Source organism: Schistocerca americana, chromosome 9 (genome assembly GCF_021461395.2).
Source record: "Schistocerca americana isolate TAMUIC-IGC-003095 chromosome 9, iqSchAmer2.1, whole genome shotgun sequence".
Lineage (NCBI taxonomy): Eukaryota > Metazoa > Arthropoda > Insecta > Orthoptera > Acrididae > Schistocerca > Schistocerca americana.
The window spans coordinates 159029082-159044260 of NC_060127.1; the positions used below are offsets into that span (position 1 = coordinate 159029082).

Below are 15179 nucleotides of genomic sequence, written 5' to 3' on the forward strand. Positions count from 1 at the left end.
CGCAAAGGGCACTGGACAATATCAAACTTTAAGAGTTCCAAACATGCTTCCAACAGTGGGAAAAGAGACTTGACAAGTGCATCACATGCAATGGAGAGTATTTTGAAGGTGACTGAAGTAATTTTGTGAAAGGGTTCATCAATAAAATTTTTTGACAACAATCCGGTTTCTTTTGGGTCCCCCCTCGTACAAGCACTTCCGTCAAATTCTGCAGCCGGTACTACAGTGGTCAACAGTTCAAAAGATTTTGTGGCGCAGTTTATACTAGTATCTCTGGCACATTAAAAATGTACATCAAACGATGTCCCAAGACAGACTACAAGGCTGTGATTTTGCCCTTTGTTTGTTGTCACACATGGGAACTGATGGCATGTGGCTATCCAAATGATGCAAGCGGCTACCAATAGTGTCTCCTTAACGAATGACAAGATCACCCTGGGAATTTCACGAAATATTCCGCAGACCGTGACGCTCCCTCCCCTAGCCTGGACCTTGTTGTTGTTGTTGTGGTCATCAGTCCTGAGACTGGGTTGATGCAGCTTTCCATGCTACTCTATCCTGTGCAAGCTTCTTCATCTCCCAGTACCTACTGCCGCCTACATGCCTCTGAATCTGCTGAGTGTATTCATCTCTTGGTCTCCCTCTACGATTTTTACCCTCCACGCTGCCCTTCAATACTAAATTGGTGATCCTTTGATGCCTCAGAACATGTCCTACCAACCGATCCCTTCTTCTTGTCAAGTTGTGCCACAAACTCCTCTTCTCCCCAATTCTATTCAATACCTCCTCATTAGTTATGTGATCTACCCATCCAATCTTCAGCATTGTTCTGTAGCACCACATTTCAAAGGCTTCTATTCTTTTCTTGTCTAGATTATTTTTCGTCCACGTTTCACTTCCATAGATGGCCACACTCCATACAAATACTTTCAGTAACGACTTCTTGACACTTAAATCTATACTCGATGTTAACAAATTTCTCTTCTTCAGAAACGCTTTTCTTGCCATTGTCAGTCTACATTTTATGTGGTACTTCGATCATCATCAGTTATTTTGTTCCCCAAATAGCAAAATTCCTTTATTACTTTAAGTGTCTCATTTCCTAATCTAATTCCCTCAGCATCACCCGACTTAATTCGACAACATTCCTCGTTTTGCTTTTGTTGATGTTCATCTTATATCCTCCTTTCAAGACAATGTCCATTCCGTTCAACTACTCTTCCAAGTCCTTTGCTGTCTCTGACAGAATTACAATGTCATCGGCGAACCTCAAAGTTTCATTTCTTCTCCATGGATTTTAATGCCTACTCCGAACTTCTTTTGTTTCCTTTACTGCTTGCTCAATATACAGATTGAATAGCATCGGGGAGAGGCTACAACCCTGTCTCACTCCCTTCCCAACCACTGCTTCCCTTTCATGCCCCTCGACTCTTACAACTGCCATCTGGTTTCTGTACAAATTGTAAATAGCCTTTCGCTCCCTGTATTTTACCCCTGCCACCTTTACAATTTTAGAGAGAGTATACCAGTCAACATTGTCAAAAGCTTTCTCTAGGTCTACAAATGCTAGAAACGTAGGTTTGCCTTTTCTTAATCTTTCTTCTAAGGTAAGTAGTAGGGTCAGTGTTGCCTCACGTGTTCCAACACTTCTACGGAATCCAAACCGATCTTCCCCGAGGTCGGATCTTACCGACGACTATTGCGAATGGGCCTCCACAGCAGCACCTGGTGACTGCTAAATAAATAAATTTTCTGTGACCAGGGCCTCCCGTCGGGTAGACTGTTGTTCTTCGCTGACGAATGCTGAAATTTTCACGCCAATACTGCAAATGAACGAGCGCTGAGTGGCGACATATGGCCATTTCAAATGAATCACATTTTATGCTGTATGAAACAGAAAGTCATTGGTACGTATAGCGTGAAACATCTGAAAGCAAACATCTTGCACCCATCGTTAGAAAGTCCAGGGCAGGGCAGGGTGCGTCACGGTCTGCGCAGTTTTTTCGTGACAGTCTCAGGGTCATCTCGTCATTCTGAAAAGCAAAACGGAACAGCACAGTTATGCTCGCGGGCCATATGCAGCTCTACATGCGGTTTGTTTTTCGTCCAGTCTATGGTATCTACCAGCAGCACAATGCAACATGTCACACAGCTCGCAGTGTACACGCGTGGTTGAAGAGCACCAATACGAGTTTAACGTACTTCGCTGGCCGCCAAACTACCCGGGTTTAAATGCAATCTAGAATCTGTGGGACGACCTCGATCGGACTGTTCGCGCCACGGATCCTCAAGCGAGAAACCCAGCGCAGCTGGTCACAGCGCTGGCTCCGCATCCGTGTCTGTCGGTGCGTTCCAGAACCTCTCTGAGTCTCTTCCTGCGTGTGTCACGGCGGTCCGCGCTGCAGTGGGTCGTTACCAGACTTCTGCCAGGTGGATGACCCTGGATAGTATATCTTCTGGTTTGTCTACAGCTGGAATTGGCATACATGAGGATACACTACTGGCCATTAAAATTGTTACACCACGAAGATGACGTGCTACAGACGCGAATTTTAACCGACAGGAAGAAGATGCTGTCATATGCAAATGGTTAGCTTTTCATAGCATTCACACAAGGTTGGCGCCGGTGGCGACATATACAACATGTTGACATGAGGAAAGTTTCCAATGGATTTCTCGTACACAAACAGCAGTTGACCGGTGTTGCCTGATGAAACGTTGTTGTGATGTCTCGTGTAAGGAGGAGAAATGCTTAGTATCGCGTTTCTGACTTTGATAAAAGTCGGATTGTAGCCTATCGCGATTGCGGTTTATCGTATCGCGACATTGCTGCTCGCGTTGGTCGAGATCCAATGACTGTTAGCAGAATATGGAATCGGTGGGTTCAGAAGGGTAATACGGAACGCCGTGCTGGATCCCAGCGGCCTCGTATCACTAGCAGTCGAGATGACAGGCATCTTATCTGCATGGCTGTAACGGATCGTGCAGCCACTTCTCGATCCTTGAGTCAACAGATGGGGACGTTTGCAAGACAACAACCATCTACACGAACAGTTCGACGACGTTTACAGCAGCAGGGACTATCAGCTCGGAGACCATGACTGCGGTTACCCTTGACGCTGCATCACAGACAGGAGCGGCTGCGATGGTTTACTCAACGACGAACCTGGGTTCAGGAATGGCAAAACGTCAATTTTTCGGATGAATCCAGGTTCTGTTTAGAGCATCATGATGGTCGCATCCGTGTTTGGAGACATCTCGGTGAACGCACATTGGAAGCGTGTATTCGTCATCGCCATACTGTCATATCACCCTGCGTGATGGTATGGGGTGCCATTGGTTACACGTCTTGGTCACCTCTCGTTCGCATTGACGGCACTTTGAACAGTGGGCGTTACATTTCAGATGTGTTACGGCCCGTGTTTCTACCCTTCATTCGATCTCTGCGAAACCCTACAGTTCAGCAGGATAATGCGCGACCGCATGTTGCAGGTCCTGTACGGGCCTTTCTCGATACAGAAAATACTCGACTGCTGCCCTATCCAGCACATTCTCCAGATCTCTCACCAATTGAAAACGTCTGGTCAATAGTGGCCGAGCAACTGGCTCTCACAATACGCCAGCCACTACTCTTGATGAACTGTGGTATCGTGTTGAAGCTGCATGGGCAGCTGTACGTGTACACGCCATCCAACCTCTGTTTGACTCAATGCCCAGGCGTATCGAGGCCGTTATTACGGCCAGGGGTGGTTGTTATGGGTACAGATTTCTCAGGATCTATGCACGAAAATTGCGTGAAAATGTAATCACATGCAGTTCTAGTATAATATATTTGTCCAATGAATACCCGTTCATCTGCATTTCTTCTTGATGTAGCAATTTTAATGGCCAGTAGTGTACTTGGCGATTCTCCTGCTTCCTAAACTGAGAAAGATGTCAGGGCCAGAGGCGGTGTTACAGATATTAGCGTATGTCTCATGAGGATGACTAATTTTTTGTCTCGTGAGCTAATTTTTTTGTCTGGAACAAATTCGTCGAGAATTAAATTCAAAATATATCTTATCCCGTGGTTCTAAGGTTTTCAGTACGTTTCGTTTGGACGTGAGGCAAATGCTGGAACTGTAATTCCGTCTGAAACGTTCCCAACTGGGACTCCCTCTCCCCACCATCCTGACGAATTCCTCACTCTAAAATGGTAAAGCGAACGACCCACACTAGGATTCTCCAATATAAACCTAAAAAGGGGCATAATATTGTGCAGAAATATAATGGCAGGGTGTTCCTGACATTCAGCAGTTCTCCCGAACTTCCATAGAACGATTTTACTTCTGGTTACCAATAGCTACAGCTACATCTACATATACAGGGTGTAACAAAAATTCACAGGCCAACATTCAGGAAATATTCCTCACACACAAGGTGTAATATATTGATAAATGTAAAAGTCGTCTGACTAGGGCCTCCCGTCGGGTAGACCGTTCGCCTGGTGCAAGTCTTTCGATTTGACGTCACTTCAACGACTTGCGCGTCGATGGGGATGAAATGATGACGATTAGGACAACACAATACCCAGTCCCTGAGCGGAGAAAATCTCCGACCCAGCCGGGAATCAAACCCGGGCCCTTAAGATTAACATTATGTCGCGCTGACCACTCAGCTGGGGTGGACAATACATTGATTATTCCTTGCTACTGTAGTGTTATCTTGAAGCTGTGAGAAAGGAGGACAGGCGCTCCAAGGCGCGGACGCAGGGACGATGCTGATGGCAGGCGAAACTAGGAAGATATTGTTATGTGAAGTAAACAGTAAGGGGAGAGCCCTGCGAAAATGCAGACGCCCCCAGACCCGGTCTCAGGGCGTTAGTTATTCTTCGAGGAATTAACGTGTAACGTCATATGTCGTCTAGACGCTATGGTGGGTTGCCATCTGTAGAACTTTGTAACCAACAGACACGTACTAGCGTATAAAGCCAGCTTGATACCAGCCCTGATAACAGCAACGTCAATAGGCTCACAAGGGTTAGAAAGAGAGCGAAAACTCCAAAAGACCTAGTAGTCCCTACTCCGGGGAGCCAGAGTGGCGGGGATAAATGACGAATAACAATAATGTTGCACAAGCTGCGACATCGTCGCGAAAAAACGCAGTGACCCGTATATGTTATAAGTTTCCTTTAATTTACGTCTATGGTCACAATCTTTTTTGTTTAGCAGATTACCGGTTTCGGTCTTTAATGACCATCATCAGATCTGCAGCAAAAATGGGAAAAATACAAATACACTCGCAAACCGTATACAGCTTAAGAACAATACATAGAGCATATTGAAAAGTAGTAATGACAAAATTTACATTTGTGCGCTTTAAATATGAAGAGGCGTACCTGTCTCATAAAAACAAAGTCCTAATGCACTGCAGCCATAGTGGCATCGTCAAATGTTAAATGCGGAATCAGCACCAGCATCGTCAAATACATATAAGTAACATAATATGCACGAGTCATGTTGTCAGTGAAACTACTGTTTAAAACAAGCTGCCGTACAGTAGCCACAAGATGTTTGTGATTTGCAATACCGCCAACCAAGTCATCAAGCATATCAGATCTACTGGACAAGATGGCATCACATTCTAAATGATGAAGCTTATTATTGACCCACTACTTCCCACTATAACAGATATCTTCAACCACTTCTTAGCCACAAGTGTCTTAAAAAAAAAAAAATGGTTGAAATGGCTCTCAGCACTATGGGACTTAACATCTGAGGTCATTAGTCCCCTAGACCTTAGAACTACTTAAACGTAACTAACCTAAGGACATCACACACATCCATGCCCGAGGCAGGATTCGAACCTGCGACCGTAGCAGTCGCGACTGAAGCGCCTAGAACCGCTCTCAGGATAACTCATGGCGTCTGGAGCTGGTTATGAATGCCTGTGTTTGGTATATCTAAGATATCCGATCCTTTGATCATATTTCACCATCGTATGCGCAGCTATCCTGGCTGCGTGCAGATAAGTTCAGAGATTTCCGTACCATCCGTCTTCTTTACTGTCATGTCAACGTTTGCTGTCTCTCATATCGCTCTGTGGTGTCGTCCAGATATTCTGGTGCCACAGCAACGTCTGCAACGCACACAGATACCACAGACACTAAAAACGTCTCGCTGCAATCCACAACGACGAATGGGAGAGGCTGAAGAAGACGCCCCCGCCCCCCCCCCCCCCCCCCCACTCGCTCTCTCTCTCTCTCTCTCTCAGCACAGCAGCGCCCTCACACGGAGGTCGATATAGAGCCGAGCAGGGAAGCGCTCTGTCCAAGTTCGTGACTTCAGTGGAAGCAGTCAACAGCATAGATTAGGATTAAAGCGTTAATCAAATCTCAAACCGAAATGCACTTTTATAAATGTTGAACATTGAACTTCAAGACAACGGTTTGTTCATTAGTGCATCAAGTGATACTTTAATAGTCAGTGACAATTGTAAATTATGAAGCAGTCCTGTGGCAAAGGCTTGTTAAGTAAATCTTTTTATTCATTCATATAATAAAGCGAAGTAGTATTTAATATGTTGTAGTTTAATGAGCCATTTCCCAGAGCAAAGACCCCGCAGTTATAGCCAGACGATTGTTGTTTCGTCTAGTCATACCACTCTTCTCGACCTTAACGCTATTGTCTGAACAAAACGGCAGAAACAACTGTTCCTATCATAGCAAAATCCTTTCTGTCGCACTCCACCATTCAGCCGCTCTCTCGAAGTCTTTCTCAGTAGCAGAACTCTGGAATATTACGATATATTGATAATTTTTACTTATGGACCGTCTGACAGCAACTGAATAAAACACAATTTTAGTGGCATACGCGTTTCGCCTTTATTTTCTGCAAGGCATAGTCAGTGGTCAGGAGTATGTACATATGTTAGCTACTTAATTTAGATTTTTGTCACTGTGTCTGTGGTGTCACCGCCAGACACCACACTTGCTAGGTGGTAGTTTAAATCGGCCGCGGTCCATTTAGTACATGTCGGACCCGCGTGTCGCCACTGTGTGATCGCAGACCGAGCGCCACCACAAGGCAGGTCTCGAGATACGGGATAGCACTCGCCCCAGTTGTACGACGACTTTGCTAGCGACTACACTGACGAAGCCTTTCTCTCATTTGCCGAGAGACAGTTAGAACAGCCTTCAGCTAAGTCCATGGCTACGACCTAGCAAGGCGCCATTAACCATTTTAAGATAGAGTCTCACTTGTATCATCAAGGAATGCTGTATTCACATGAAGGATTAAAAGTTAAGTATTAAAGCAGCTACGTACTTTTCTTGCTACCATTCATTACGTATCCTGTTTCAGACCTCTATCTAGCCTACGTGAGATTACGCGTGCCTTTCGGCTACTTCAGTGTGGCGTAGCTGTCTTGTTACGCCACAACAGTGTCTATAGGTTATAAACGTTTGGCGGTTGGTATTTCCTATTGAGTAGTAATGTTTTGAACTGTACTTACAGGTTGCGTGGACAATTTTGCTCATGTTGCATTTTTGGTGTTGTTCTTCTTCTTATGAATACGAATTTGCGTTTTTTTTCCGCACATACCACAACACTATGAACTGAACGCTTGTTTTAATGCAATGTTTCGGTTTCTGTTGCCGACTGTCAAATGTTTTTACCAAAGATCGAATGTTATTGCCAAACTTTCGAGAGTAATTATTGAAGTATCTGTGATGTGTTCGTGTACGCATTTCTGTGTGTCTGTGTATTTTGGTGTGATATAATTTTTTTGTGCTGTGTGTGTGTGTGTGTGTGTGTGTCCGGATGGTGTGGATACACACACACACACACAGCACAAAAAAATTATATCACACCAAAATACACAGACACACAGAAATGCGTACACGAACACATCACAGATACTTCAATAATTACACTCGAAAGTTTGGCAATAACATTCGATCTTTGGTGAAAACATTTGACAGTCGGCAACAGAAACCAAAACATTTCATTGAAACAAGCGTTCAGTTCATAGTGCTGTGGTATGTGGGAAAAAAACCGCAAATTGGCATTCATAAGTAGAAGAACAACACCAAAAATGCAACGGGAGCGTAATATGTAAGAAATTGTCCACGCATCCTGTAAGTACAGTTCAAAACATTATTACTTAATAGCAAATACCAACAACCAGAACTGTTTATAACCTATAGGCACAGTGACAAAAATGTAAATTAAATAGCTAACATACGTACATATTCCAGGCCACTGCTGATGCCTTGCAGAAAATAGAGGCGAAACGCGGATGGCACTAAAATTGCGTTTTATTCAGTTTCTGTCAGAGGGTCCATAAGTAAAAATTATCAATATACCGTAATATTACACGTAACTGAGGAAGACAGGACTAAAATTTGAAGAACTCTGGAATAACCAGGCGCATTATATTATAGTACTAAATAACGTCTCCAGCTTCAGAAGATACTGACATATCTACTAAAGCAACGACGATTACCAATGTCCCTGTGCACTGACGTTACCCTCGTACATCCTTCTGTCCAACCAGATATTCCTCATTTCCCAGCTCGCCATACCAGAGATCATCTATTTTGTACCCTTACGAAGTCTTTTTTCATCTGCCACTATCATTATTATATTATATTATTATTATTATTATTATTATTATTATTATTATTATTACCAGTATTAATTGCAGCAGCAACAATAGTACAAGTACTGTCAGTATTGGTTTTATTAGTTTATTGTATTATTTACTCACATACTCATTATAAACACTCAAATCCTTTGAATAATACAGAATTTGTCATATTATTTTTTAGGTAAATATGATGTATGAAAGGTACTGCATGTGTGAAACCCTGTTCCGATGTAAGAGAGGGCCTATTGGCCCTAATCAGATCATTTTAAATAAATAAATAAGTATATAGTAATGCTATTCATAACGTCAAGTGGAAATTTTTTTCCAAATATTTCTCTGCATTTCTTTGCTATCGTCAAATGACAATAAAATTTAGTATTGTAGGGGAGCGTAGGAGGTAAAAATCGTAGACGGAGACCGAGAGATGATTATAGTAAGCAGATTCAGAAGGTTGTAAGTTATAGCAGTTAATCAGAAATGGAGAGGCTTGCACAGGATAGAATAGCATGGAGAGTTGCATCAAAGTAGTCTTTCGACTGAAGACCATAACATCGAACTAGCACCTGGAAAGATCAGTAGGTACTTGCGGCATAATGAAAGAAACTTAACAACTTTTTCATACTGTGGGGCCACAGTCATAATATATTTCTTTAAAGTCAGTACCGCCATTAGACTGCTGTTTATTTACAGTGTTACATTTAACCTTTCACAATCATGATTTCGGCTTCAAAGTGCCATTATAACACTTAAAACACTTGATAATGGCACTCTGAAGCCGAAATCATGATTGTGAAAGACGAAATGTAACACTACAAATAAACAAGAGTCTAATGGCGGTACTGACGTTAAAGAAATGAGAGAAAATGTTTTCACCACCTTGTGGAAGCTACTTCCGGAAGTAGGCGGAACTTGTGGAAGTCGACTTGCTTGATGGTGTTTCCACCAAAGAACTTGAAGAAATAGCTTTTGCAAGCGATTTTCGGAAGTTTATTTCCTAGTGGTCACAGACATTAACTCCAGACCGCGTTAGTAAACGGAATTTTTATAAAGAGCCTTCTGCCATATAAATTATTATAAATGTAAATGTCGTGTGACTAAGGCCTGTCCCGTAGGGTAGACCGTTCGCTGGGTACAAGTCTTTCGATTTGACGCCACTTCGGCAACTTGCGCGTCAATGGGGATGAAATGATGATGATTAGGACAACACAACACCCAGTCCCTAAGCGGAGAAAATCTCCGACCCAGTCGGGAATCGAACCCGGCCCCTTAGGATTGACAGTCCGTCGCGCTGACCACTCAGCTACCGGGGGCGGACACATAAATAATTAATGACTGGTCATTTACTTAGCACAACCGTGATTTCGACTTCATAGCCGTTCTCAAGTTGAAATGTCCGACCTGCCAAAATGATACACGTTACTTCGGGGTGGCGTGGCATTTAAGCAGGCTGGACATTTTGTGATCCTTCAGCCTGGCTATAAATCATGTATGGGAGAAAAAAGTGGTTAGCAGTTTCCAGTGAACTGGTGGAAATTTCTTTCAAAAAGTTATACTGGGTGATCAAAAAGTCAGTATAAATTTGAAAACTGAATATATCACGGGATAACGTAGCTAGAGAGGTACAAATTGACACACATGACATGGGGTTTCATTAGAACCAAAAAAATACAAACGATCAAAAAATGTCCAACAGATGGCGCTTCATCTGACCAGAATAGCAATAATTGGCATAACAAAGTAAGACAAAGCAAAGATGATGTTTTTTACAGGAAATGCTCAATATGTCCACCATCATTCCTCAACAATAGCTGTAGTCGAGGAATAATGTTGTGAACAGCACTGTAAAGCATGTCCGGAGTTATGGTGAGGCATTGGCGTCGGATGTTGTCTTTCAGCATCCCTTCGATCGATCACGATACACTTGCGACTTCAGGTAAACCCAAAGCCAATAATCGCACGGACTGAGGTCTGGGGACCTGGGAGGCCAAGCATGACGAAAGTGGCGGCTGAGCACACGATCATGACCAAACGACCCGCGCAAGAGATCTTTCACGCGTCTAGCAATATGGGGTGGAGCGCCATCCTGCATAAACATCGTACGTTCCAGCAGGTGTTTATCAGTCAGGCTGGGGATGATGAGATTCTGTAATACATCGGCGTGCCTCTCACCCGTCACGGTAGCAGTCACTGACGTTTTGCTGTCCAGCGCCATCTGTCGGACATTTTGTGAACTTTGTTTTTTTTTTCTTTTTCTTCTAATAAAACCCCATGTCATTCCAAGCATGTGTGTCAATTTTTACCTCCCTATCTACATTATTCTGTGATTTATTAAGTTTTCAAATTTATACCGACTTTTTGATCACCCGGTACATAACTTTGGTCTCTCACCAAGGACAGATTATTAAATGAAGGGATCACTTGTAAGCACAGCAAAGTACAAACGAACTTCTTCAGAGACCGATGTGTAACCGCATCACGAGTGTACTCACTGGCGTAGTACTGGTGTGTGGACGGTATCTCGACGTTGGTGCAGTCGGTGACGTTGACCGTGATGAGGTCGACGTCCCTGGTGAAGCTGGCGAAGAGCGACTCAATCTCCGTCCTCAGGTCTCCACGCTCGGGTATCGTGTACTGCATTTTGGGTTCCGTCGGTACCGACTCTGTCAGGATATCAGCACACCTCTGCTATCGTTCCTTACCGTGGGGAGACCTCAAACTGACGGTACGTTTCCCAGTTCGCACCACCAGTACGGATGAATCTATGAGTCACGAATATCCAGCATATGACTGGGCACTGATGGATCTGCTGGAGATCAGCGAGTTCAGAGAGCCAGACTTTGCCACTGAATGGACTGTTGTCTGCAACCAGCAAACGTATTATTCCAGTATTCTCTGAGATACTCCTCCAAGCCGTATCATTTCCTACTTTCTGCTTCCAAATACATCCGCGTGTTGAGCCGTTCACTTAAGTCACATGTCTTAACGCTCGAAAAATGAGGCAGCGGTACCAGATATCAGTCTTCTGCTCTGAGCCGTTTCCTTCATTTGGTCGTGTCTGTAACAAGAAGCAAACACACTAATTTTAGAAGATCATCGATTATTTCGACAAAAAATTTATTGGACATCGAAGCACTAGCACTAGGTAGTAATAACTATGTGCGAAATGTGATGGAACACGAAAATGTGAAGACGGTAACCTGCGAGATAAGACATACTTATAAGCTAAAAAAAATCATAGGTCTTACAGAACACGGCAAAAATTCTCATTCGTAAAATCGATGAAAACAAACTATGAGCATCGAATCACCAATCCGAAAATTTCATGATATGCACCAAAATGCAAGGCAAATGAATTATCATAAAATTTTGACGTCAAATTCAGTACTTCTGTTAGAACTAAACAAGTTATAAAAGTAGCCTACCCAAACCACGAAAGTCAAGAAATGTATAACATTAAGATTGCAAATACGTTTGGATTAAAGGAAACCACTCACCAAAGAAGCAGACGCGTTGAGCAATCGATAGGCCTACGCAAAAAGAAAGAAAACTTGCTAGCTTTCGGAGTAATACTTTTTCGAACTAGAGTAAAATAGACACACACACACACACACACACACACATGCAATCGCACGCACTCACACACGCTTACACAAGCCTATGAACCATGTAGAGGCATAGCCATAGCTACACGTGAGTTTGTATGTCTGTGTGAATGCATTTGTGTGTGTGTGCGTGCGTGCGTGTGCGTGTGCGTGTGCGTGTGTGTATTTTACCTTATTTCGAGAGAGGACTTCTCCGAAAGCTAACAACTTCTCCATTTTTCCTGTTTTTTTTTTTTTTTTTTAGTGTGCTTATTCACAACACAGCGCTTTTGCTTTTCGGTGAGTGGTCTCCATTGATCCAGAAACATTTGCATTCCACCAGAACTTTCCTACAACTTCTATAGAAATTTCAGACTGCAGATACACTACTTGATCCAAAATGTCTGGACATCTGACATTGGAGATCAATATGGGGTGTGCCCACAGTTTATGATGGCTTGATCTATATTTGGCACACTTAGACTTGGGTAGCTGAAGGTCTGTGGAAAAATGGTATCTCATTCTTTCTCAAGAGCCTAAATCTGAGAAGATACTCATGCTGGACCTAGAGTGGTGGAGCTAAGTCGACGTTGTGAGTAACCCCAACTGTGTTCCATTCGGTTCAGGCTGGGACTCTGGACAGACCAGTCAATTTCAGGATTGTTAAGAGTCAACAAACCACTGCCCCACATATGCTGCTTTATGACATGGTGCATTGCATTGCTTATACAAACAGTCATCGTCTCCAGACCGCTTCTCTGTTGTAAACAATGTTGTAAAAGTATATTGATATCCTGCTACATTTAGGGTTTTCTTAGGCGCAATAAAGAGACTGCACACCAGCAACTAAAAACACGCCCACACCGTAATTTCACCTCCTCCAAATTTCTTTGTTGGCAGGATACTTTCTCCAGGCATTTCCCAAACCCAAACGCTTACTCCAGATTGCCACAAGGTCTAGCATGACTCATCGCTCCAGATCACTCGTTCCCAATCATCCACTGTCCAGTACCGTCGACGGCTGTTGTGGCCGAGCGGTTCTAGGCGCTTCAGTCCGGAACCGCGAGACTGCTACGTTCGCAGGTTCGAATCCTGTCTCGGGCATGGATGTGTGTGATGTCCTTAGGTTAGTTAGGTTTAAGTAGTCCTAAGTTCTAGGGGTCTGATGACCTCAGATGTTGTTCCATAGTGCCCAGAGCCATTTGAACTATCCAGTACCGTCACTCTTCACACCACCTCAAGTGTCACTTAGCACTGTCTCCAGAAATGTGTGGCTCATGAGGAGCTGCGCGGCCATTGCACACAATCCCTTCGCACAGTCATTGTGCTTGCTGAACTTCCAGTAATATTTTGGAACTCACAACTGAATCCTCCTGCTGATTTCATGCGATTTTTTCACAACATTGCTCCACAATGCTCAGCGTTGCCTGTCCGTCAATACATGATCTGTGCCCAGTCTCGTTTTACCTGCGGTTGTTCCTTGACGTTACCACTTCACATTTACATCACCAAAGACAACTTGGGCAGCTTATAAGTGTTCAAATGTCCCTGATGGATTTGTTACCCGTGTGACATCCAATGATTAGCCCTCATTCAAAGTCACTGAAGTCTCCTGACCAACCCAGTCTGCTGTTACTGCGTCTCTACTGATAACAGTGTACTATCCGGCTCCTTTTATACTGGCTGGACTGCCTGTAGTGGCATCTGGTGGTCACTTTCACTTTACACAGTGGTGTCCAGTTACACACATCAAAAAAAGTTTTCCATCACCCCAGTTCCCAGAACTCCTGAAGACAGACGTTAACTGTGGATATTTTATCACAGACACAGTCCCTTTGACTGTTCAGAGATGTCACTAAACCCACCCAAAGATGTAAACAACCATGCATGGGGAGCGCCTATTAGACGGAGGGGGTGCGACAGCCGATCAGTTCCAGTCATTCCACCAGGAAGGAGGTACATGGCTCGTGTTGTCTGTAGTTCAACTATGCCTAGACGGTCAATACTGCGGTTCGATTGAGTCCCCATTGTTATTTTGTACCAGGTAGCGCTCTCAACATGTGAATTGTCCAGGCGTCTTGGAGTGAACCAAAGCGATGCTGTTGGGACATCGAGGAGATACAGAGAGACAGGAACTGTTCGATGACATGCCTCGCTCAGGCCGCCCAAGGGCGACTACTCCAGTGGATGACCGCTACCTACGGAGTATGGCTCGGACGAATCCTGACAGCAACGCCACCATGTTGAATATTGCTTCTCGTGCGGCCACAGGACGTCGTGTTACGACTCAAACTGTGCGCAGTAGGCTGCATGATGCACGACTTCACTTCTCGTCCATGGCGAGGTCCATCTTTGCTACCAAGACACCATGGAGCACGGTACAGATGGGCCCAACAACATGCCGAATGGACCGCTCAGGATTGACATAAAGTTCTCTTCACCGATGAGTGTCGCATATGCCTTCAATCAGTCAATCGTCGGAGAGGTGTTTGGAGGCAACCTGATCAGGCTGAACGCCTTAGACACAGTGTCCAGCGAGTGCAGCAAGGTCGAGGTTCCCTGATGTTTTAGTTGGCATTGTGTGGGGACGACGTAAGCCGCTGGTGGTCATGGAAGACGCCTTAACGGCTGTACGATACGTGAATGCCTTCATCCGACCGATAGTGCAACCATATGGGCAGCGTATTGCTGAGGCATTCGTCTTGATGGACGACAATTCGCGCCCCCATTGTGCACATCTTGTGAAAGACTTGCTTCAGGATAACGACACCGGTCAGTTACAGTGGCCAGCATGTTCTCCAGATATGAACCCTATCGAACACGCCTGGGATAGATTGAAAAGGGCTGTTTATGGACGACGTGTCCCACCAAGCATTGTGAGGTATCTACGCCGAATCGCCGTTGTGGAGTGGGACAATTTGGACCAACAGTGCTCTGATGAACTTGTGGACAGTATGCCACGACGAATAG

The 15179-nt window shown here is 44.2% G+C and overlaps 1 protein-coding gene across 1 annotated transcript in view; it reads right to left on the reverse strand.

Moving 5' to 3' along the window:
- LOC124550768 (organic solute transporter alpha-like protein) overlaps positions 1–11284 on the reverse strand; it is a 133120-nt gene extending 121836 nt beyond the window's left edge. The window contains exon 1 of the mRNA XM_047125492.1: positions 11118–11284. Coding sequence (XP_046981448.1) covers positions 11118–11265 — 148 coding nt within the window. The 5' untranslated portion in view covers positions 11266–11284. The remainder of the gene's footprint in view (positions 1–11117) is intronic.
- Positions 11285–15179: the final 3895 nt, after the last annotated feature.